General features: G+C 39.5%; 1 protein-coding gene across 1 annotated transcript in view; it reads right to left on the bottom strand.

Moving 5' to 3' along the window:
- Positions 1-19227, bottom strand: part of ADAMTS18 (ADAM metallopeptidase with thrombospondin type 1 motif 18) — a 51072-nt gene extending 31845 nt beyond the window's left edge. Inside the window, exons 1-9 of the mRNA XM_029965575.1 lie at positions 18980-19227; positions 15119-15318; positions 14367-14450; positions 13275-13434; positions 12527-12632; positions 8625-8762; positions 7195-7348; positions 6078-6173; positions 4931-5079 (exon numbers count right to left, since the gene is read on the bottom strand). Coding sequence (XP_029821435.1) covers positions 4931-5079; positions 6078-6173; positions 7195-7348; positions 8625-8762; positions 12527-12632; positions 13275-13434; positions 14367-14450; positions 15119-15318; positions 18980-19082 — 1190 coding nt within the window. The 5' untranslated portion in view covers positions 19083-19227. The remainder of the gene's footprint in view (positions 1-4930; positions 5080-6077; positions 6174-7194; positions 7349-8624; positions 8763-12526; positions 12633-13274; positions 13435-14366; positions 14451-15118; positions 15319-18979) is intronic.
- Positions 19228-26000: the final 6773 nt, after the last annotated feature.

The raw sequence follows: 26000 nt of genomic DNA, 5'->3' as shown, positions 1-26000 counted from the left end.
TACTAATTTTTTAACTCTTTGGTCTGGGCACAGGCACTGTAAAACAATGCAAAATGCAAGAGCTGCACTTTTCAACTTAGGAATTCACTGATGTCACTTGTGCAGTTTCACAATGCTCAGATACACATCTGCAAGTCCTGAGCCAAATCTTCAAAACATCAAGTTTTAGGAACTGCTCGTTGTATTATATGACTCTTGCATCAAGTGAAAAGAAATGTACCAAAGCTGCACTAGCATTCATTTATATAATGATTTTTTAAAAATTAGGGAACATACACACTTGGAAGACAAGCTATAAACTTCCATGGACAGCTTGCCTATATTACAAACAAGGAAAAAAACCCTAGAATAATATAAAAGATATTGAAAAACAGTAATATATTAACTAACAATATAAATTTAAAATAATAATAGTATAAAAGACATTTGCAATGTATTGTTTGTTTAAATCCCTAAACACTATGTTATAACTATTCCCCACACTCAAGTATCCCATGCAACCCTCTTGACACGATCATGCCTTGAGTAACATGGAGACAGTTCAGTGGAACATGGAGGAGAAAATCCAGGTGCTTCTGTTTGCTTTATTATAAATTTTAACCCTCCTATGTCTAACCCTCTAACCAAGCTGGGACTTGCTTTTTTACGTTTTGAATCGGCTGTGAATACCCAGTATCTGCCTTTTCCAGAATTCTGGGGGGAAAAAAACAGTATTTCAGAGGAAGAGATGGAAACCCACCTGCTGCTGTATTTAAAACTGGGTTAAAGCAAAATGTGCTGTGGAAAAAAAACCACACAACTTCCCGTGATTTTTCTTGAGGCCACCTGCTAGCTACTGACACTGGGTATAATGGTGAAAGTCTTAAAATAAAGTCAAACTTTCTGTCCTAGTTGGTGGCAATTCAGTCTATGAAGGGTTGGGAGGATATGAAACATCAGTGAAGTCAGGGAGTATCTATGTTGACTTTGTGCAATTGGTGAGAGCTTTGAGTTAAGGCAGCCAAACCCTTGGGTCCTGACTCAATTCTCCACAGACTTTCTTTACAGCTTCAGCACATGTATGATTTTTGACCTCCTTCAGCTCCAGAGAACAAATCTGCTCTAGTGTAAGGAAAAGAAGCAAACTCCTTCCAACTAAATGCCACCAAACAAGCAATATAATAGAATTATTTATGGCTTGATCATGATTTCTAGCTGCACTCAGGCATTTGAGGATGGGATAAAATTCCCTCAAACTAAGGAAGCTCTGAAAGAGGCATTCTGTTTCCCAGCTCTGTTACAGCATTTTAACATTACAGTACACTCCCATTACTGAAACTGTTGGCTAGAGAATGATGGAAACTTCCCCACCTTCATTTTTACAAACAAGATGTCAGTAAGAGTTAAGTAATTCACAGGAAACTAGAAGGAGATCTACAAACCCAAATTTCTGAGACAAGATTATTATCTACACTGACAAAATCACAATTCTGGGGGGATGTTTCTACCACCAGTAGATTTTGAGTTGACTGCCTCCAGAAACTGTTCATGGAGCCACCCTTACAATGGAATGCCTTGCACTTGGAGGGTATGCCAATATTTTTACAGTGGTACTGTGCTCCTAATCCAGACACAGCCTAAAGCTTTCATCCCTCTGTGGACTCCCCAGTGCTGGCATACACAGGTTGACATGCATGAGGCCTTGCTGAGGATAACTGGAAAAGGGAGAAGTTTAGTGAGAAAGGCCAGCAGAAAAAAACCCAATCTCCAAAGATGGATTTGGAAAAGGACTACAAATGCAAAGATGTAAATACTCCACCTCATATAAGATTCAACTATTAAAATGTTACAAGAGCAGCTTAAATTAATCCTGCAGTGTCCTTCTGAGGGCAGACTTTATGTGATGTGCTATTCACTGAACACAACATAGAGAGTGAGAAATCCTGGAATTAATCTGATCAAGGGAAGTATTTTATGCAATACCAAAGGAATTGAGACATCAAAATTCTGGACTCCCATTTTTTTCATGTTTTGTAATCATTTAAATTCAAGTAAGAACAATTCTGCTCATATTGTGGCTGTATTAGGATAGTATCATGAAGCTACTTTATTCTGTATTAATCTGAAAGGTCCACAAGGTCTTTCACGGCCGTCATTTTTCAGAAGCATTTTAAATGGCATCATTACTTTGCATCAGTTTACATCTGCATTGTCTGTAATCACTGTTACAGATATTGTACCCTAAAGATTAAAATGTGTTTGAGCAATTTTGATTGCATATATGCCCATAACTCCATTCTGCTCTTGCTGAACAATGCACTATTGTGAAGTGGTAGGATGCAGTCCCACAGATATGATTTAGGTATTAATTTAAATCTCTCGGGCACTCTTCAGGTTCTTTCCCAGCTAAACTATTAAATTATGCAATCAATTTCTATCTTGGAAAAGCACCTCAATTGTAAAGTGTTGTGGTGTATGAAAACCAGATCCACGAAATTACACTGTGACAATTTACAGAAACATAATGATTTTAGCAAATCTGCCCAGCTCTGTGCACTACAGGTGACCCCCATGGGTGTTTGTTGGTGTGAATGTGTGCACAACTCTGGTGGCAATTCCAAAGCCATACCCAAAACTGTTGTGGGTGTTGCAACAAGGGCTGTCTGCAAATTGGCCAGAGAAAGGGAATTGAACTGGTTGGATATTATTTGCAAGAGGAGAATTTCACAAACACACACAGGTAACAAGACTTTCCTACACAACAGCCTGTGTAGTTCACCTGTCTTTAACTTTCTGGTAAGATGGGTGACCCTTAAAATCACCAGAAACTGAGCAATTTCCCTTGATGTTCATAAGAATTCGATTACTTAGACTTCATTCTAAGGTCCACTCAGTTCTTCCTAGATCCACACCCTTTGTTCTTGTCTCTTACAGAAATTTCATTATTTGTCATTTACAAAATTTTGCTGTCCAAAATCGTCTATGAAACTTTTGAACAAAATAAACATTAGCTCCTACACAAATCTGGATTAGAAAAAGTGAAATAAATATATCACATATAAAATAATATACATATATGTACCGAAACACATAAACATCTGAAATATGTTTCAGAAGCTCAAAAAGAAAGGAATCATTATTCTGTGTTTCTGTGTTGCTACAGAGGTGAACAATGAACAGGAACTAGGCTGTAAATTGTTCCATGTGGTGTAACACTGAAAATGGATGGTATTATTTTTCTTATTATTCCACATTTATACAAAATGCTGTGATGGGAAATACAGGTACTTGGATATTTGAGCACTGTTGTGTGGCTTAGTTATAGTCCTGTCCTTCCATCACTGTAACTGAGAGAATTATACTATCTTGTCTCTGCTCTGAGTTATCACTAATACAATGAAATTAAACCTGGTGTAAACAAGATCCAGTTCTGGCATCAAGCTGACTTGGTTACATCGAGCCTTGCATCAATTTTTACTTATATTAGAACAGATAGAATACTCTGACTGCAAGTTCTAAATGCATAATGCTACAGGGACTGACACACTTCACTTTGAAGAGCTTCTGTTTGAAGACCTTAGAAATCCTTACCAGCTATAACAGTGCACCAGATTGAACCATTTCCATGACTGGACATTCCCCTGTAACACCAGGAGAGCAAGGGAGGGCTTATGAATAAATGCAAAGAACAGTGAGCACACATACAAATTTAGCAAGGAAAACAGGGACCAAAAGAGGAAGACCAAAATATACATATTGATACTCTCAGGCACATGATGTGACTCTTGGGGATGGTCCTGTGCAGGGCTAAGGGTTGGACTCGATGATCTTGTGGGTCCCTTCCAACTCAGCATATTCTGTGATTCTGTGAGATATATATATATATCCCCCTGTAATTGAGACCCTGCATTCTCTTGCTAAGCAGTTTAATAAAAGAAACTATCCAACTAATTTTATTTATCAAAATATACTGAGAAACAACAGAAAAGGTTGAGAAAATGCTCTGCTATGGATCTGCAAAAATTGGCTTGACTGAGGGTAATAAAGGCTATTTTAACTAACTCACATTTTCCTATAACATAGTATATGAAGCGTGGATATTATTACTGCAGCACTGTATAGTAGGTGTGAGGCTTCTTTACAGCCTCATATACACTGTGTCATATTTTCTCTGTTTTTTATTACTGCAGTTTAAATGCTGTTTTTATTGTGTGCAATGAGGAATACATGTGTCTATGCCTGCTGAATTTGAGTATGAAATAAAACAGTGACATCCTTTTTTTTCCTGTAAGTTGCACTGAATTGAATACTTGGGAAAGATGCTGGTCAGATAACACTTTACCTCTACTTTGAAATACCATTATAAGGAATAGCAGCATTTACAGTGATAAGAAATCAATTAGATGCAAATACCAGAAATGTTTCATGAGTTAGCACACAATTCCAGGGTTCAGCACTTTTAGTCTGACCCACGAAACATAAAAGGATGCCAACAACATGACAGACATACAAAGACATCTGTCTACAACCATTTTGATATTGACTTCAAACATTTTTGGTTTATTATCCTGGATAATATGATCTCATTAGAAGCCTTAATAGCTTTTAAGACCTTTTCCCCTTGCTCTTAGACTATTAGGTGTGAATATGTCTGTATGGTGCTTCGTTACTTCTGCAGGTATTTCATGAAATGTAGTGTCACAAAATAAAAGGACAAAGTCAGGCTGCAGATGTTCTGTACTCCAGCAAGTCTCCAGACAGCCACTGCTTTCTAGCACCAGGACACAGTTCTGTCGTCCAGCCACTGCCTGGTCATACTGGACATGGAAAAAAGGTCATACAAACATATCCACACACATTATTCCCTAAGGAAACAGATTCTGTTAATGTATTGTTCTAAAAACATAAATAGTTAGTATAAAAATAATACCTTTTCATATCTATGTCTTACTTTGGATTATTGCAGTGTCTTTCTTGGTACGTGACCCCACCTCCACAGGAGCGAGTACACTCTGACCACTCGGCCCAGGCTGACCACTGGCCATTCACAGGCTTGGGGCCATGATCCCCGTATTTCACACACTGTCCTCTTCGACACCACTGCCAAGGGAATGCCAAAAAACACCCCATCAGAGTTAGCACTACTTAGTAAATGTAAAACGCTAAAAATCCACATTTAAAATCTCCAGTGCCTGACCTAAATAAACGTAAGGTCACCCACAAGGACTCTCCATACAATGGTATAGGTAAGTAATGTCCTAAAATTTTTCCAAGTTCTGAGTTGAAGATCTCTGAGGTACAAATTTTTCAAAACTGTTCTCTTGGAGAGTGGTTTTTTGGCTCACTCTTCCCAAGAAAAATCCATGTTATTTTATGGTCCTGTGCTGCAGAGCCTCAACATTTCCCATGTAATTTACAAACAGCCTGCTAGAATTTCTCCCTTTTATGATTCAATTAGGAAAGACTGCACAAAGAGAAAAAGCAAAATAGAACATTTGTCAGTAACTTGAAAATCAAAACAGTTTTCTAGTGGGAGAAACGTTATAGGAAAAGAAAATATTTTGTGTAACTACAGATGAGAGTAAATTAGAAGGTTCCACTCAAACAAATAACTCGAACTCAAACAAACAAGATGAGAGGAAATACAAACAAATAAAATGAGAGTAAATTAGCAAGTTTGGCTCAAACAAATAAGTGCTTTTAGTGGAGATCACTGTTGACAATAAAAAGGCATGATGGCCTTAGTCTGTATAGCAAATATTACAGCTTAAGGAATGCTCACATCAGAGTGGAATTTGAAGCACTGATCTGACTTCTGTTATAATTGATGTATTTTCTAACTGATTTAGATATGCCAGAGATACCTTATCCCACAGCTCCGTGGGAGAGGCATCACACCTGCCATCAGACAGGTACCACTGTGAGGACCTGTCCTGACTATGCATCTCAAGGGAAGTTTTTACAGAGCAATCTGGATGTTCACAACAGCAAATCTGAGGGTGTATGGATAAAACTGGCTTTGATGGGAGCTTGTATTTGTCCCAATACAGTCTAAAGTCACGCTGGAATGACACTGTTGTATTTATAAAACAACTCACCATGCTTATACCACAAGCTGTTCCTTCTGCTGCAGGCATGAACTTTGTCTCACACCTGTGCCCCACTTTGTGACACCAGAGAGATTTGCATATATCCTGAAAAGGAAGAAACACTCACTACAGTACTCATAATTCCCATTATTTCCTGGTGTTTAGAAAGATTAAAAAATGATACATGCCTTTGCTACCTTAAAAGACATACAAATAAATTCCTGAATTCAGAAAAGCCCTGGTTTAAGGTTCATAGCACAGTCATATCCTGTACATTGCCTTCTTGTTTATGCACCATTTCACTATATATTTTTAAAAACTATTTGAGTGTGAGATTATAACAGAACAAAAACAGTGTTAAAAAGCTCAAGGCAAAGTTCATCAGGTCTACAGGGACTATATATAATACTGTGAAGACACGAGATTTTCTAAACCACACAAGATATCTGGAAAGGCAGTCTGTGCACAGTGCTGTTCACTCTCTCTTCTTTGTCTATTAGCTGTAGAAGAAACACAGCTGCCATCACCTGATAAATGTAGTTAGCATAAAATAAATCAAAATACTCCTGGATAATAAAAGAACTAAAAGAAATTACAATATTTCTTTTCAGAATGAGCATCCCAGATTATTTAAAAAAATGCCTTCTCTGAAGAGATCAGTGAGGAGTGTAACAGTCGCTAAAATAATGAGTTAATCTAAATTAATCCTTCATCATGAAGTCAAGAATATTTCGTTGCTCTAAAATAACCCTATAGAACTCTTCCAGACTTTTTGCTGTAAAGGCACAAAAGTAAAACACAAGAAACTTAGTCCTTCTTACCCCACACCCCACACAAGCTTTGATCAAAACTGCTAATTTCCCTTAGCATAGCAGGCACGGGCCCATGGCTCACATGCATTCAACTGCACTCCTTATGGCTCCTGGAAAGAACACATTTCCTTCTGAAACTCCCCCGGGACTGTGATATTCCTCAAAAGAGGCCAGTACCTTCAAAGCAAATTGCCAAGCAAGATAAGGCAGGGAAACAGCCCAGGCCCCTGAAGAACACTGTATGACTTGTACTTATTCAGGGTACGTCAGTTCTCCAATGTCATTTAACTTCTCAAAAGTATATTGATAGGTACCTTTACAAAGCTGAGGTTGCATAGTTTTGCTTTCATTCCAAATTGCCATTTGCACTGGGTATCAGCATCATAGATCTGCCCTGGCAGTTTGTCAGGGTATTTATACTGTCCTGTTTGCTTAGGTTCATCAATCAGGCAGGCAGCTTGAGCTGTACTATAATGAGAATGTAAATTAATCATGACTATGATCTTTATATCAAAATATTTTAATTTGCTACAGACCAGCACAAATACATAATATGGTATACAGTACCTTTAACTAGTTTTAGAGGTATGCTCTGAAATGAGAATATCTGCTCGCAGGAGCCAAAAGATCTTGACATCTTGTTGGTAGCCTGACCTGCAAAGTTTTAAGGAAGCAGGAATTTCCAGGCTTTGGGACTGTTGTGACAACAAGAAAGAACGATGTCAAATTCTTTTCCTCCCTTTATTCCTGGGTAACCAAGAGCAAGGTGACCTAGTCTGCTTCTTTCCCTTAAATGGGTTCCCCAAATCAGGGATCCACATAATCAGCAGACACACTGTCCCACTCCAGAATTCGCTTTCTGTGCATTGACTGACCCGTGACTTTTTAGTTTGCAATTTTCTTCTGTACTCAGAATATGTTGCATCACTGCAGCAGGAAAAAAAATCTCCAGAACTCTGTTACCTTTCCTGGCTGCTACTCAGTGATATTGACTGGGAATTCAAGGATCAGACCCACAGAACAACTTAGATGCCTGATTCTCACTCTAAGGAATTAACTTCTAAAATACCTGTGTTGCTCTTGGTCACAGCACTGCCTACACATTCCTCAGTAATTGTGTAGTCTACCCACATATGACAAAAAAAAAATAAGGGAAAGTTTACTGTAATGATGAATTAAACACTAACTGAAAAACAGTTCCTTTAAAAGCATCACTGAGTTATGTCAACATGCTGGAGAAATAATTGGCATCTTTCTCTTTTTCCTTTTTTCTTTCTCTCAGAAACAGGATGTGAAAAATGCAGAATGTCCTTTACTCCTGTCAGGAGTCAGATCAAGAGAGAAACTCCAGTGAGAAAGGCCACTAATGTTAATTTACATTTTGTAACGACTTTGGTACCACTGTGTCTGCCCTCCTTTGTGTACACTTCCTACTAATTCTCTAATAAACTCAGCTGCTGACAGGAATGCCTGGGAAAGAATGATATTCCAGTCATTACTGCAGGGTATTCCTGGAGGGTGAAATTTATGCTTTTGAAACAAGGCAGGACAAAAGCACTTACATGCCAACACCACCTCTGTGCTTCAGCAGCCCGGGTGTGTGGGCTCACACACCACATGAGCCAGAGCACATCTGAAAAGAGGTGTATTTCACACTTTAGTAACTTTTATGCTGTTCAAGAATTCAAGCCCAGTCACTAAAGCTGCACTCCCTGGCACCAGCCCAGATTTACACGTGACCTACCTGAGAAATTTGTTGAGATACTGCCTGCTGCAAACAGACCAAGAAAACACGCCGTTGTTCCCAGTGAGGGTGGGAGACATAATATTTCCCTCAGCTTTTCTACAAGCATTCCCTTCTCCATCATGAATCATACCAAAGCTGAAAAGAGAACCAGGTGGGAGAGCAAAAGTCTAGATTAAACAGAAGCAAGACAAAATTTGGGGCAAAAGAAACACTTTCAGGGCAACAGCACTATGCTTGAACTCCACGGGGAAAGTGGGATTCATGCCTTTCATTCCAAAGGGATAAAAACATAATGCACCATACAAATGACTACTAGTATGAAACAAGCTCAAATTAACACCAAATTTTTGTCATCACACAATTGTCTGATGAGAAAGAGTCAGGTTCCAAGGAAGACCCACACTGGTGCTGCACAGGAGCTCTGCAATGGGACCAGGGACAAGACAGTGCCCAGAGGTACCAGAGCTGCAGACTGTGCCCAGAGTTGCACAGTTTACCCATTTCTCATTCCTGAAAGAGAACTTGATGAGATGGAATGAAGTTGTGGAGCTTATGTTCAGCCACATTTGTACTTGCCTATGAATCTGTCAGCTTAAAACACACAGTGTGAGCCTGTCTCTGCCCAGGGATAATGCCTGTTAGCATAACTGGCATGGTGACCAGAATCCAGGGAAATATCAGTGTTACACAGCCACAGGAATATACCTAAACTGCCCTCCTAACAGGAGGGAAGAGCTATAGAGCTGCATTCAACCTCTAGCAGAAAAAATGGGCATGAATGAATAGAATACAAGGTGTGAATATAAAAATATTATTTTTCTAATTTTGGCCATTAACTTGCAATATTATCTCAAGCAAACCACTTTTTTCCCCTCACCTTTGTTATACAGTGTCATTCACTTTGTCTAGAATTTAACTCTTCAGTGGGAATACTGCTTCTTATGGGGTTCTTTGCTCAGTTTGAGCATCATGAGGCCCTGCTCTCACTAGGAGAGGTGTTAGAATGATACAAAGAATAATAAGCAATAATAAAAAAAACCCAAGTTATAATGACAAATTATGGGGATTTTATGTATATAATAAAGCTAATTTTCAGGCTCTTTCCTTTCACTGTTCTGTATTTACTCACTGTATGGGACATCTGTGGATTTCAAAGTGTTTTGGAGAGAAGTTTCATCATCTGTTACTTCAATATTGTAGTACATTGGCGACTTTATGAATGTAGTCTGTGCATGTGCAGGGAATATCTAATTTACTGGACTCAATCCTCCACTGCTATAAATCACTACAGGCTCATCAGTGTTACTGCACGTGTTGCCACCAGCTGAGGCTCCAAACTTCCTAAAATATATGTCTCTTTCTATAAATGGACAGAAGAAGTACCAATTGAGTTTATATTTTAGAATCCTTCATAAAATACTTTGTTCCCATGCACTGCAGTCAGAGAATCCCCAGTTAATACCCCACTGACACAATGGGCTCTGAGCATCCAGAGGAACTGTTAACCTTTCAGGTAAAAACAGAAAGTAAAGAAAACAATTAAAATGTCTAACAAACCACTAAAATGTCTAACCACTGAAGCTTGTCAGTGGACCACAGAGTGTGTTCTGTACATTATACAACATTCCCCTCCTATGAAACCCTTTGGTTAATATATTCACAGTGGACCTCCAAGGTTGTCACAGGTTTGGGTTTTTTTTTTCTTCCAGGAATCTCTGTATCACAGAAACCAAATTCTGTTGTCTTACATCACATACTAGGTAGTCTCAGGAACATAAACACAAGCAAATGGTCATAAAGACATTTTCTATCTGGCACAGGCTTTTCCCAGGAGATTCAATGCATTTTATTAGACAGGAGTATGGAAGTATACCAAAGAAAGGTTGAATAATATGTGAATCAAAGGCAGCAGTGAAAAAGGAAAAAAAAAAAAAGGAAAAAATAAAAAATTTTAAAATTTCCATGTATAATCTCTCAAAACAAATAAGAAAATAAAAAAGGAGGAGACTATTAAGGGATTAAATGGGATAATTCTTGAAAAATAAGCTACGGGCCTGATTCTCTCCTAATATTGATCAATAAAAATGTACTGAGGTCTTGAAATTGCATTAGTGTGACAGGAGGATCAAACAATACATATTTTACATATTTGGTCCCTTTGAATGCTTTGCCAAAAGTCCCACAGGCTTCACTGGTAGCTGGATTATTCTTTAATTCCTTATTTCCCTTCAGATGTACAGAAACCTGTGAAAGGGTCACTCGTGTAGACATTAGGTCATAGTATGTACTGCAGAGCATATTTGTACAATGAAAACTAAATAGTCCTGATTCAGTCATGCAGAATCAGAAGGCTCCATGCCTTGACCAATCAGCAGAATGCAGTACCACTGCTTTTCAAAGATATTCTGTGCATTAATGTTGCTGCTCAAAATAAAGTTTCTATGCTTTATCTGAACCTAGATTTTGGGTTTGTACCACACAGAGAAAACTATGCTCCTCTACTGCCACTGGGGAGACAGACTCCAGTCTGAACTACACTAAAACTGAAAACCAAAACCACGCCCAAAGTTGTGAAAAAGAAATTCAAAATTTATTGGAAAAAGACTGCAGAGCAAAACCTAATCACCTTCTTCAGATTTAATTCAACACTTTGAAAAAATAGCTGAAGCTCCATGGAAGATTATTACTGATTTTGCATGAGAGACAGCAGGTTCTTAAGAAAATTACAGTCTTACTACAATAGAAATAAAATGGAAACCCAGTGCCTAACCATTATATATTTCTCCATAAATCAGAGTCATAGAATCATAGAATCTTAGGTTGGGAAAGACCTTTAAGATCATCAAGTCCAACCACTTCCCCAGCACTGCCAAGGCCACCATGAAGATATGTCCCCAAGTGCCACATCTAAGCACCTTGTAAGTCCCTCCAGGGATGATGATCCCACCACATCCCTGGGTAGCCTGTGCCAATGCCTGACAACCCTTTTGTGAAAGAATTTTCCTAAATTATCAATCTAAAGATCTCTGCACAGCTGGGAGGCCGTTCCCTTCCTCCTGTCCTTGTTCCCTGGGAGCAGAGCCCGACCCCCCCCGGCTCCCCCCTCCTGTCAGGGGGTTGCAGAGCCAGAAGGTCCCCCCTGAGCCTCCTTTTCTCCAGGCTGAGCCCCCCCCAGCTCCCTCAGCTGCTCCAGCCCCTTCTCAGCTCCGTTCCCTTCCCTGGACACGCTCGAGCACGTTCATGTCCTTCTCGTTGTGAGGAGCCAAAAACTGCCCCCAGGATTCAGGGTGTCTCAGCAGTGCCCAGGAAACAGGGACAACCACTGCCCTGGTCCTGCTGCCACACTATTCCTGATAGAGACCAGGTGCCCTTGGCTTTCTTGCCCACCTGGGCACATCCAGCTCATGTTCAGTCACTGTCAACCAGCACTCCCAGCACAACCAGCACTTTCCAGCCCCTCTGCCCCAGCCTGGAGCTGCAGGGGGTTGTGGTGACCCAAAGGCAGGACCCGGCACTTGGTCTTGTTGAGCCTCACCCTGCTGTCCTCAGCCCATGGATCCAGCCTGTGCAGATCCCTCTGCAGAGCCTTCCTGCTCTCCAGCAGATCAACGCTCCCACCCAGCTTGGTGTCACCTGCAAACTTTCTGAGGGGACACTTGATCCCCTTGTTCACATCATTGATAAAAGTACTCAACAGGACTGGCCCCAGTTCTGATCCCTGGGGAACAGCACTGGTGACCAGTCACCAGCTGGATGTAACTCCATTCCTCACCACTCTCCAGCTTTCAAATGATCTATATGTAGAATCAGCCAATCCAAATGATCTCTATTTAAATGATTTATATTAACTGTGACGTTTCCATTCACTTACACATTTGTTTATAGAAGAAGAAACTTACTTGTGTCCAGATTCGTGAGCAATAGTAAAAGCCAGTCCCAGGCCTGTATCTTCATTAATGGTGCAACTACGGTATTTGCTGCACATGCCACTGATGGGTGCAAATCCTGAAAGAAGGAAGCAGTTAAATAGCTTGTTCCTCTACAGAATTCCAAACACACAGATCATCTGCACTGGTCCTAATAAGCCAGTTTATTTCGGTGCATGAAGACACTTATTTACTTTATCAGGTTTATCATGGAGGAATTACAGCAGACTTTTATTGGACAATAAAGTATAAAATTTAAATTATAATATAACACAATATAAAAAATAAATAAGAAGTTTAAGTCTAACCTCACCTCTCAAACTACACTTTACTTGTAAAGATGATTCTCATCCCACCTCCCATGCCTTTACTGCTCCCAAATTAGGGAGGAATCCCATTCAAAAAGGGCAAGTAGTCACAAAAAGGCGGCGGGGGGGGGAAGAGTGGCTCAGAAATAATCTCAAAATCAAAAATATTCCTTGAAGGGGTGACAATCCAAGAGAGTGTCCTCAGAAAGCTTATTTTGCCATTTCTGGGGCAATGATACCAGCAATACCCTTTTTTCTCTAGGTACCTCAAAGACAAACATGCAAAAATAATACTGCTCTTCCCTCTTCAAGGAGGCTGACAGCATGTGCAAAAATCAACTTTTTAAATTTTAAACCATTTCAGTTTCTGCTGTGGACACCCCCAAGTTTTCAGCACGTGCTTGCTATCATACCTAGGGTATCACAGGGCTCATTTTTCCAGGAGCAGATATCAAATCCCGTGAGCAGGATGGCGTGGTCGTGGCGCTTCCCGTTCTTCCCGACCAGGGCAGATTGCCACTGGCAAAAGCTGTTCAGGGACTGGTCTGCGTGGTGGTTGATCAATAACCCACCCTGCAGGGGTGGCACAGACACAGAAACAAGGTGCTTCCATCAGTACTCAAGAAAGGGGGTTGAAAGAATAGAATTTGGTTAGGGAAAAGGGAATTATTTTTTTGTATTTGTTCTACATAAACTTATGTGTTCCCATGTGATGACTGAGTCAGTTGATGAGTGAATGTCTTACAGTTGTAAAATAAAACTGCACCTCTCCCAAGACACACAGATATTTCCAAAGTTGGTGGTTGAAATTACAGTGCACAAATATATTTGATTCCTGAGAAAGCTGAACACTAAGCCATATTCAAATCTCGTGATTAAAATGTTTGGTGATTTCTGGGGAGGAAAAGTATAATCCAAGTAGATCAACCCATCACAAATTTCTTTTCAGCAAAAGAGATTTTGTCTTCTTTTGTCTCAGTACTCTTGACACAAGAATTGGCTCCACTCCCACCTTTTGTTTCATGCTATTTTCAGTTTGGGAATTTTGGATCCTTACCATTTCTGATCATCACTTCCTGGAAAGCCCAGTTCAAAATCTTTCTACTTATTTAATTACTTATTAAGTAGATTTCTTATTCCAGCCACTTCTGATCATAACACCCTGGAAAGCCCAGTTCAAAATCTTTCTATTTATTTAATCACTTATTAAGTAGATTTCTCAGTCCAGACATTTCTCTTCAAGAAAACTCTGGAAATTGTTAAGTTTTGTCTTACTGGAAGCATTTCAACGTTTCTAAAGAACATTTACATGAAATGAAGGAATTTAGTATCAAAACCCAAGAAGCAGTGAAATGCAGAAAGTGTCATTTTGAAGGTTTTTGTGATATTAATCCATTCTCATGTTTTATATCTTAAGAACCTTGTACATAACATGGGAGCACCCAGTGCTCCCAGTGAACAGGAGCAAACAAAGTAGCTGAGACGAAAATTCCAACACAACTTACCGGCTCTTGTTCCAAAAGAAGCAGGCTTACAACAATAATGTTTATATCACTTCCAATTGTTCCATCTTTAAACAGACTAGAGACCTGCAACGATTATTGAAGAGGAAATATCACCTACATGTGTAATACTTTTTAATAGATTAAACATATGTACTGAGTTATTGCTTTGGACTTGAATTTTCAATACAAATTAATGGAGTTATATACCTTGTAGGATTAATCCAAAAGAGCTTAAGCCAGAAGAATTATGCCCCAAACCACTACACTTATTGAAAAACTTGAAAACCATCTATTGACTTCAATGGGCTTTGTTCTGTCCTTGGTCTCCTGGATCAAATGTAATCAAGGTCAAAGTTCAAGCTCAAGTTTTGTAGTACAAAAGTAAAGAGCAAAGCCACACAGGAAAATATATTTCTAGTTATATTATATTAATTTTATGAACACAAATTTGTGCTCTCTCGAATAAATGCTTGTTTCAAGGAGACACATCAGATAAAACAGACAATTTCAGAGTATCTGCCTTTTTTGTACTACACAGGAAACTTTAAAATTTTAAATATATTCCAGTTTTTTTACTCTGTAGTACTGTTGCTAGAGCTGTGATAATCTAAAGATCTATTTATAAAGGCTTTTTTACATTAGTAATACATTAGATAAGGCTGCTCTTTTTGGTGTCACTACTCACAAAAGGACCTGCTCTGACATAACATTATTCCACAGAGAAAACACACTTCAGTTACACCACATCTTACCATGTTCATGACTGTTAAGATGTACGTTGTTACATTTTCCTTGCCATGTTTCTCCAACATTTTCTTATCCGCCACAACAAGGGTTTCAACGTTTAGACTTCCATTTTTCTGAATTTTAGCAGATGATCTCTTGAACCTCGCAGAAGTCCCGTACTCGTCCGAGCGAATGTACATCTCTGCTGTGGGTGGCTTGGGTGCATCTAAAAGGAAATAAAACTGTTTTGGAAAGGGTTCAGATCACCCATGAACTGTTTCATCAGAAAATGAAGTATCACAGGTTTAGAGCCTTAGATTATTTTTACAGCATGTGATTTAATACTTCTGGCTAAGTTCTTCCATGTTTATTACAAAAGGCCCGATTCATTCCTGAGGGAAGGATGGCTACAGGGGGAGAAGGAAATGGGAGAACCACATTCGTATGCAATAAGCAGTTTGAAATAAGGAATTAATCTAATAAAATGGTAGCATCTGTGCAAAAAAACACAACAGAATTTTTAACAGAGTATCTACATTTTTTCTGTCCTTTTGATAACTTCCTGAGGTGTTTGGCATGTGCTACTTACACAGCAGTTGGCAAAAAAGTCCTTTCCAGAACAGATGTCCACGGTCAGTACAGAAAGCAGATACACACCACAAGTAAGATTCCTGCCAGCCTGTTACTGTGACTGACATCAGCCTTCTATGCGAGTCTGCCACTGAGATTATTCCTGCTGGGAATATATTTATTTAATACAGGGAAATGTCAGGCAGCAGCAAGGAGGGCTTGACAACAGGCAATGCATATCCCATTGCCAGGGTGCACTTTTTCCCTCTGGCTGGTATTGCATGGCCAATGGCACAGTTAGAGAATGGTCTCTACTCCATTTACTCAGACAGCCAGAAAGTGGGAAAAGAAATCTATGTCCCATATCCTGCAGTGCTCCTGCTATCCACAGTTTCTGCTGCATAAACCTACACTGCCTTTGCACCAAGAAAGTGGCTCAAAGGCCACTTCAACCTAATCTTTGGATAACAATAGGGGTTTTTTTTGACACAGGGTGTAACACCACACAAGTCAGGGAGCCTCAGGTAATGAAAAAAATCCTGTCTGTGCCTCATCAGAAAGTTATTCCAAAGACAGAGTTAAAACACAGATTACTTCCTTCCATGCCAAACTGGGAAATCAAGGATACCACAGAACGCTCAACAGTGGTCTGCCTTCAAGAACTCAGTCACTCTGAAGTACATTTAACATTGCAAAGGACTGTGCTAGTAAGATTTTCAAATGTATCACATTATAAACAATTGTCCTATACAAGCTCAAAGAACATTTCTTTTCTGGCAGCACATCAAGACATAATGAGAATCCTGACCCAAGAGAGAAGAGCTCAGTTCAAGGCACATCAGTGTCCAAATACTGTTTGGAAGGCAATACAACTTCAAGGCTTTGGACACAAATATCCATGACCAGTGAAGTTTTGCTCTTGAATTAACTGCACTGCTACTAATAAGACATAAGCAGTGGCAGTGCTTCATGCATGATTTACTAATTACAGTCCAGCTAATTCTCATGATCTGAAAACACTTATGTTGTGAAGGAGAGTTTGGAAGATGAGTGACTGGCTTTTCTAATGTTTACCAACTGCCAACACATGAAATTTTTAAAGATGGTGAGTGGGACAAGCTATTTTTGTAACACCAAAAGTGGCAACATGCTCTTTCTTCTTACTGTTCAGCAAGTTTGATTTCATTCTTAGGTTAGGATAAATTAACCTTGACTAGGCAGGGTTAATAGCAGAGGACTGCCTTCTGTCAGACTGAATTCTCCATCCCTTTGTTCATTTGAGCTGAAATCTTCTATTCCAGGTGACTAGACTGGATTTTGCTGAAAATTTCAAACTGATATGACTCCAGATCTCAGAAGAAGACCAGGAAAACAATGTAAAAACTTAAAACCACCTAAAAAAAAAAAAAAGGAGGGGGGAAGAAAAAAGAAAAAAAAAACAAATACTCATAGAAGGAGTGTTCCCTTTAGTGGAGTGATTTCTTCTGCATCCTATATTTTCCCCTACTAAATTAAACAATGACTTTATTTGTAGCACTGCATTCATTTAGTGATTTGTTCTATAGATTAATCAAGGTTGGATCTGGAAGTACGTTGTTTTGTTTATAACTCCTTCCTTTCTCTCAGAAGGTTATAGGTATGTACTGCATGAAGTTAAAGACCACAAGATGTGAAAAGAGTTTTGTGGGTAATTAAATGCCATCTTGCTTAATCAAATCCTTACAGTGTGTCTGACACAGAGTTCCTAAGATGAGTAAATCACTTGCACTAATCACAGTTGGATGCTGATTGCATGTTCTGCATTTAACATAAACCCAGTTTGAATATGCAGCTAAGAACTCATAACTATAACTGAAATTAATGAATATACATATATATATATATATATAATTAAATGAATTACAAAAGCATGTATATGATAAATATTTTAAAGAAAAACCCGGTTTCTTGATTTGGTACCCAGAAGCAATGATTATTTTTGACCTCTCCAGTGCCTGTGAGTCCCATTTATAAGACAGGAGTAACAATAATATCTTCTCAGACCCCTAACCCAGGAGGTTATGAAAATACAGTGTTCCAAATGCTCTCATTTATTATAGGAATAAGCACCGTGTAAAAGCTCAAGAGGACATGAATAATCCTGAATTTGGACAAGCAGTCATGGAAGGAACAGTAAGTAAGACACAAGACCATGGAGGACAATGCAAATAAAACTAACCAGAGCAGAGGAGCTAATTTAGCACCATCACCCCCTGCTCTGCAGCAGGAAAACCAGACAGGAGGGAAAGGGAGGATGGAATGAGGCAGTTTTGGACTACATTAGAATGCAAATGTTTACAGGTTGACTCACAGGCTTGTGCATCTGGCATTTGAGGTTTGGCTTTCAAACCTGGGGGGAAGGATTTTGGAGTTTTTAACAAGCCATTTGTTTTCAGGGCTCAGATAGGGCTCAGTCTCAGCCAGACACCTTTTCCACTAACTCCTTGCTCATTCCTTCCCTTCTGTTTATTTTCTCTTTCTTCCTTACACACCTTTGGAAAAGGAAGTTGCTCATTTTCTCAGAACTTGAGCAGGAAGTTGGAAGAATATAACTGGACTGAGACACTGTTTGCAGTCCAGGAGACCCTCATTAAAAATCGCAGCTCCAAAGCTGATCAGCTTTCAAAAAGCACCAACTGAATGCTGAAAGTACAGATATAGGGACCAAGGGGGCTCTAAAATGTTCTGCAATATGAGGGCCTAAGGAAAGACTCAGAATAGATCTTGGCAGGATAATATCTTTCAATGTATTTTTTAAGACGTGGTTCCAAAATCTTATTAAACAATTTACATGGGAGGTTCTTTTTGAAGATCTTAGTTGCTGAAAATTTCATTATCAAATGGTGAGTTCTGAAGGACTTACTCTCTATCCTCTCAGAAATTAACGACTTTGAAGACTTTCTCTTCATTTGCAAGCCTAATTAATTTTTGATCCCCAAACTAACAGAGAGCAGTTCAGGGACTTGGCCTCCATCACTATGCAGAATTGCTTACTGAGAACTATATCAATGTAAAAAAAAAAAAATCAAGCAAGGGATCTTTAAATCTAGGTAAAGCACAAGGAAACTAAACAGTGATTCTGATGGCTTAACAAAACAGATGATTCTGTGAATGTCAAGGAAAACTCAAGTTCTCATACGTGTTTTACTTTAGAAATACATAACTTAAAATTATTATATCCTCATCCCAAAGGGATGTGAAGAGATGTGAAGCACACCTCAGGATCACCACACAGCCTGTAACAGCCACTATCTAAAGAGGAGAGAAAGTTTCCTTACATACATTTCTTGCGACGTCCACAAAAATGCTGCTTTTGAAACCTTCCATGGTGGTAACCATTCGCCCGAGCATGATACTTGTGGGAAGTGTGCATTCTGTCATGGCCAAAAGGGAAGGATTTGGGATGGGACTCTACTGTGTACCGGTGCACCTTCTCTTCTGCAGTTCGTTTGTACAGCACGTGAGGATGGTGGCCAGCGGGGGACGTGTAGTTGTGCTCCTGTGCCAGCTGCTGAGGTAATGGGGATATAAGGAACTCGATCTTCCGTGTCCTTATCAAACCTGACTAAAAAAAGCAACACCACCACAAGTTAGAGACAAGACTGTCAAGGCTCACAGCTGGAAAATGCTAACTCCTGCAGTGATCTCCCTGCAAAGCCCAGACGGGTTGCAATGTGCACCTCTAAATTAGATTTACTCAAGTGATGAGCTGGACAAGTCTTCCCAATTAAAGTATGCATCGTTGCACTTTGGAGATGACCAGGCCTCACATGTGGTAACACACAGAACAGGAATGTTGTGGGACTGGCAGCACAGCACCTTCACACAGCACCATGGATAATTTCATATGCAATATTAACCCATTCTTCACAGTACAGGTTTATTTGTATGTCTGTTTGTGTACAGGATATAGTCTCACATAAAAAAGGAAATGCTTTTGGAAAATGTAACTTCTCATAAAAGCATAGATTAGTAAACCAAAATATTTCAGTTAAGATTCAGGGGGTTTTCAGAACAAGGTATTACCAAACTGGAATCCCAGACTTCAGGTTGCTATAAGTAGAGATGTACATTACAAGACAGTAGCACAAAGTTGAAGCATCTGAACACTTTTGCACCATCATTTAGTAATCAACTCTCTGCAATTTAATCATAATAAACACAGTTTAAAATTTATACCCTCCTATAAGAGAAAGATAATCAGTGAAAGCAAGTATCTAATTGTTTTCCTTCTTGGATCCCTGAAAGACAGAAGTAAGTATGGGAAAACTACACTCTAGTTTTCACATAGTATCTGTGCATAAAACTGCACATGTGATGAAGTGTTTCCAGGATCAGGGCCAGGGAAATGTGGGTGGCACTGAGGAAGTATTTCCATGCAGCTCATTAATCAGTTATGATTTTATTTCATTTCTTGGTTTTGTAAAACATGTTGTAATAAACACTCCTTTTTACCAAGTCAAAAACCAAGGAGAAGTTTCATCAGGTAATTCTACTACATTATATACGTAATACTAGACACAGATTTTTGGTTTGGATCAGTGAGGCTCTACCATGTGCCAACACCCTCCTGCCAAAATTGACATCCCACGAGGACTACATATCTCTTATGCTTCAGAAAAATATGTGCAGACAAACAAATGTCAATTGCAAACCATCTTGCCTGACATCTCGAGTCCTCCCAGACCATGATTCCACCTCCTTCCCCAAAAAGTCTTCTTTGGAAATGCAGGTAAGAGACGTATATGACCTGTTCCCTTCTGAAAGGGATGCTCTTCTTTAGCCTAACTTCCTAGGGCCAGAATGCCATGGGTATCAGAAGGAAAGCAGTTCCAGTGTCTAACGTAAGCACGGTATTTTTTAAGGATCTGTGGAATTTTCTACACTTTAAGAACTGTTTCCCATGAGGAAAACTTAACAGAAAATAGAAAGTTACACACGAAATCTTCACAGCTTTAACTGTTTACTAAGCTAATGCTGACAATGATTTTAAGCCAATTCCAGCAGGAGAGATTTATCAGAGATCTACAGGTCCTCAACAGTCTACAGTCATCTACTGTGCTCTTTTCATGGAAATTCACTTCTGTTGTTCCAAATCAAAAGCAACTTTGCAGTACTCCCCAATATAAGCACCTCTCACATGGGCCTAATAATGATGCTCATAAAATCATACTGTGATCTTAATTTTTACAACAGAAGAGATCTCACATTATGAACTGAGAGTGTCTAATTGCCCTCTGAGTAATAATAAGAAAACAAACTGAACAGATATTCTGATCAATGATTTGTCCCCTCTCCTTTCTTCAACATGAATTCGTAATTACGTATCTCAGCCTGTATCTACTTAACATTCGAAATGAAGGTTAAAATTGCCTCCATCAATAACAGACAGGATTCAAATAATTGACAGGAATTTAACTTGCCTGCCCACTGCAATAAGTTGGCATATTTCAAATGTCAGATCACATTTGGTCATGACAAAGTACTTTCCTGGAGGGAAGAAGACTTATATTTTAATCCTTATGATGTGTGTCATCACACAATTTACAAGTGGTTCTGAGAGGCTATCCTTATCTACTAGAATGCACTGATAATTGGGTGCTGCTAAGTGGGGCTTTTTTTCAGCTGGAAAACAGAAATGTAGTGAATCTGTTTTTTATTTCCCCATTTTAAAGGTTTCCACATCTGAAATTATTCCTGTAGGATTCATTTAGTAAATGATTCAAACCATATGGAAAAAAAAAAAGGGGGTCCTACATTTTCCTGTAAGAAACTGCCCCTGATGTACACCAAGTTTCAGCCTCAAACATAATTTCTATACTTAACTTTATAGGGGCGGATTGAGAATTCAGGGGGGGGGGGGAAGAAGCAACAGAATTCTGGGCCCTGCATGTGTTTTGCTGCACCTTTACAGAGGCTGTAGATGACTAAGTGCCTTATAAATGTAGTCACTTTTTCCCAGCAGAAATGACCCTAAATCTCCACTAAGACTTCTTTCCTTTGGGTTTTACATCAGGCTCATCCACCAAATTGAAAAATGCTGTGTGAATGAAAGATACCTTCTTTTTGATAACATCCAGTTTTATGAAGTTGTCAAGAAGAAAGGAGAAGTGCCACAGAACAGTTTGGACACTCATTCAATCACAGACTATTTTCCACTTCTTCCAGGTATGGGACGGGATAGTTTCAAGGATTCATATTGAAATAATCACTTTGGGAATTCCAAGTAATGCTGAGAATGCTGACCCGGCTTCAGACAGAGCTGCAGACCTCTGGAGAACTGCAAAGGGGGCAATGGGGCAACAACTGCCAGGTACTTTCTTGCAGGTTCTTGAATTTTAGTGTTAGGTAAAGCAAAGTGACCCCATGGCTATGGTTGTGTTGGCTGGAAAACATGCCAGCTGGGAAATGCCACAGCACAGAGGAAGGAGACCAGCCCAGAGCCCTCTTTTCTAACTTTACACAGCCAAGGAATTCCAGATTCTTGAAGCCCAGATTTTGGCTAGTCTGTACTCCTGGGTGTTCTGGTAATTTTTTCTACAAATACATGAAACATCTCCATAATTGTGAGTTGGATGAAATATATTTATCCAGCTCAAATACTTCAGTAGTTGAACAAATACTGTCAAAGTCGTCATGGAAAATTATGCATTGGGTCTCCTATTGTCAGCACAGATTTCAGGATACATATGATTTTCCTCAAATCAAGGATGTCTTTCCAGTAACCTTGATGGGCTTAGGACACAATGAGGACAGGGTCAGATAGGTCAGACCCCCATTTTTATTTCAGAATCTCTGCAATTATAACACCATGAGAGGAAGCAGGATGACAAAATCTAACATTCTTCTAAGTCTAGACAACACAGCATGAAAAAGGCCAGGGACTCCTGTCTATTCCTTCTGTCTCCCACTGTGGCTATCACTAATAATAGCAATAATTGTGAGAATATGGTGGGAAGGAACACCCAAGAGATTGCTCAGTTGGAATTCACTGTTCCCTTGTTTTTCCCTCACAATACATATTTGCTGTCCTTCTGCAAGGGATATCCCATGCCATTGGAAAGCAAATGGAAAGACATACATTGACCTGTGTGGTTAGCAAATAATTTTGCATCAATAAATTAGAGGAACTTGTAGTTTGTTTGCAGAAAAGTTGAGAAGAGATAAAAAGGTAACATTCCTCCCATTCCTTATTTGTTATAAAACATTTGCTTAGCTCTGGGCTGAAGGAATTTTCAGATCCAATATATCTTTGTGAAATTCCTCAGTATCCAGGTGTTATCACCAAGGTACAGCACTTGTTCTGTTTTCTTGGTGTGTCTCAAAAGGAAAAAGAATATCAGAATTAAATTTGGACAAGGGAAATGATGACATGGTATCTGCTGCAAGATTTTTTTTAATTGAAGATGGATTATAAGTTCAAAAATAAGGACAACTTTTTAAACCACTGAAACAGTTGATCTTAGCTACACAAAACCACAACCTACATGGAACAATTCTGAGAGTCACACACTAACATATCTGTTCCTAACAGGTCTCATTGGCCTCTTACTGGAACAGCACAGAGGCTGCTCCCATTTGCTCCCCCTGTGTTCTTAAACTCTGAGTGAAGCCTTTGGCTGCTTTTCCAGCCTGTAAACCTCATTCAGTTGGAGGTTTCAGCATCTCCAAAAAAACAGACCCTCCATAAAAACCAGAGCAGTGACAGGGAGTGAAGGACTTTCAGAACTTCCATTTCTCACCCATAATTTAAGAAAGCTGAGTGCTGAGATATCAGGCAAATCCTCACTACATCAGCAGAGCCTCATGGCTGTGGGTTCTCTGTTTGCATACAAGGCATTTTCATAACATGCTAATTAAATCAAAGGCAACAGCTTTAAGCATATTAAAGCTAGAGGAGTTTCAGAAACCAGATGCAAATAATGAGGTCAGAAGCACAATGTAAGTGAAACTGAGAATTTAAACAGATGAATAACTGAACTGCAATGTCTCTGCTAAATGTAACTACTGATGTAAAGTTAATTACAGTTCATACAAGAACAAGAGTATCTCAGCTAAACAAAGTGCTAAAAAATATGCATGTATTTTCTAAGGAATACTACTTATATCCAAAATGCCTTATTCAATGCTATGAGCATATAGATAAAATTAGGTGCTAAAAACCCACTGTCTTAACTGAGCAGCTAAAACAATGGCCAAAGAAATCAATGAAGTCTACACCAAATTTCTCAAAAGGAAGAGTTAAATCTTATTTCACACCCATTAAAATAGTTCCAAATATTCATGAAAAGTTTTAAAAGACTTGACAAAAGGCCAACTGAAATTGGCATAAAGCTTTCCACAGACTTCAGTGGACATCCATCCAAGACTTCTGCTGTGTTATTTCCCAAATGTCCAGCTCTTAAAAAAAAACAAACCAAACCATTGACTCAAACACATCCTAACAAGAGTTACAGAATGTACAGAGACAAAAAGTACAGTTTTTAGTTCTACTCAAATCAAATAAAAATTTAAATTAAGAACTTCCCTGAAATACAAGGAACAAGGAGAACAGATGACCTAAGAACGATGGCTGCTGGTTATTTAAGATCATCTGAGGTCAAAGATTCCCAGAAATCTAGTATTCACATCACATTGTTGGGACCATCTCATGTTACAGCATATTGGAGTCTTTCCTTATTCACTTTGCAGGGAAAACTCATGAAATTATCTTGTCTACAGATGAACTTGTCCACAGTTCATTTTAATCAAACTTTTATTTCCTGCCCTGATGCTCTGCTAAATCTCTGGCACTTTGGCACCACAGAGGAAACACAAAAGACCCATCTCTGCCCACAAAGGAGGAGTGACTGCCTTAGCTCAGGTGTCCCACCTGCGGGTTCTGCCTGCCAGACCATTTCCCATACTGAAAAAACAGGCATGTTGGGGGTCCAGAGAATATGAACTTACAACTTAGAGCTACCTGACAACAGCCAGAAGCTGCCTTTGGGCCCAGACTGGCCTACTAGAATTGGGCAGATGTCAATTTTTAAATAATGATATACAGCAACGTGTGCTAGAAGAGGAGAGAGGTCTCTCCATGACTCCTGTACCTGTGCTCAGACTCCACCACAGACTGACAGGGAGATGAGGCCCTTCCCTCAGGTTTTATGATCAGGTAATGGTAGTCCCTTCACCAAATACAGAAATGATCTTCACATCTGCAATCATCCCTCCATTCCTGCCAGGAGCACATGCTCCAAGGCAGCCAGAGGCAGCCCAGCCCCAACCAGGAGCAGCAGATCTGCTCAGAGCCTGGGTCAGCTCAACCACAGCATAACACTCATGTCTAGACACGGTTTTTGTACCAGCCAGCTCATGGCCAGCAGCTTGGAGAGTAGGAGCAGTGATTTCAGAGCCATTTCAAAAGTACCCCTGGAGAAACCCGTGTGGAGGTGGCAGTCCCTGTGCTCACACCAGCAGCCTGAGACAGAATCCTGCCGGGCCAGCAGGAGAAGTGCCAGCTGTTTAGAACAGGTTTTGGGTCAAGCCTTGAAAATGTGGTAAATACATCATTTTCTCACACATGCCAAGGAATCCCAGGAAGAATAAAGTCCTGTTAAGTCTGTCAGCATTCATCATATGAATTCCTCTTTCACCCAAAGCAAAAATACTCAACCAATGCTATCGCGAGGCTGTTCAAAGCAATCCTGCACCATGTAAGCAGTTTAAATAAATTATTGTTTCTTTAGACAACGTGTAATGAAGTAGACTCACCTCTGGGGATGGGTTAAATTGGTAGTCTGAAAAATATGTGAGACTATAACCTTACTACAGTCATGAGCAAAACTACTTCCAAGAATTATATCCAGCAGTATAGTACAGCCTGACCTGGAACTGCAGATACCCGATATCACTGACTGACTTTTTGAGAGATGGCTTAACTGAGCCCTTCTCAAGTTAGGGTCAAAATGTCAATGCTCTGGAAAATATAATCAAAATGAGCAAATTAAGATGTGAAATTAGGTAGAAAAAAAAAATGACAAGCAGCATATCTGGAAAGCAGAAAGAAGGAGCTGAATTGCAGAAAAGTGTTGCTGAGGTGAAAGATATTTTTACCCTCGGGAAGCATCAGGAGCAAACAGCCAAGCCAATGGCAGTAAATCACAGTAATTAACCAAGTTCGTTCCCTCTCCACTCTGACCCACAGCCCCTTTTCTGGGAGTGGCTGCAGAGGGGACAGCAGCAGCTACAGAGCTGAGCTGGATTTTGCCTCCACACACAGTTTCAGAAGGGCACTTACACAGTTACCCACATTAC

Source organism: Manacus vitellinus, unplaced genomic scaffold (genome assembly GCF_001715985.3).
Source record: "Manacus vitellinus isolate BGI_N305 unplaced genomic scaffold, ASM171598v3 scaffold_10_pilon, whole genome shotgun sequence".
NCBI lineage: Eukaryota > Metazoa > Chordata > Aves > Passeriformes > Pipridae > Manacus > Manacus vitellinus.
Note: the sequence above shows the minus strand (reverse complement) of the source record. Positions and strands in the feature narration are given on the sequence as shown.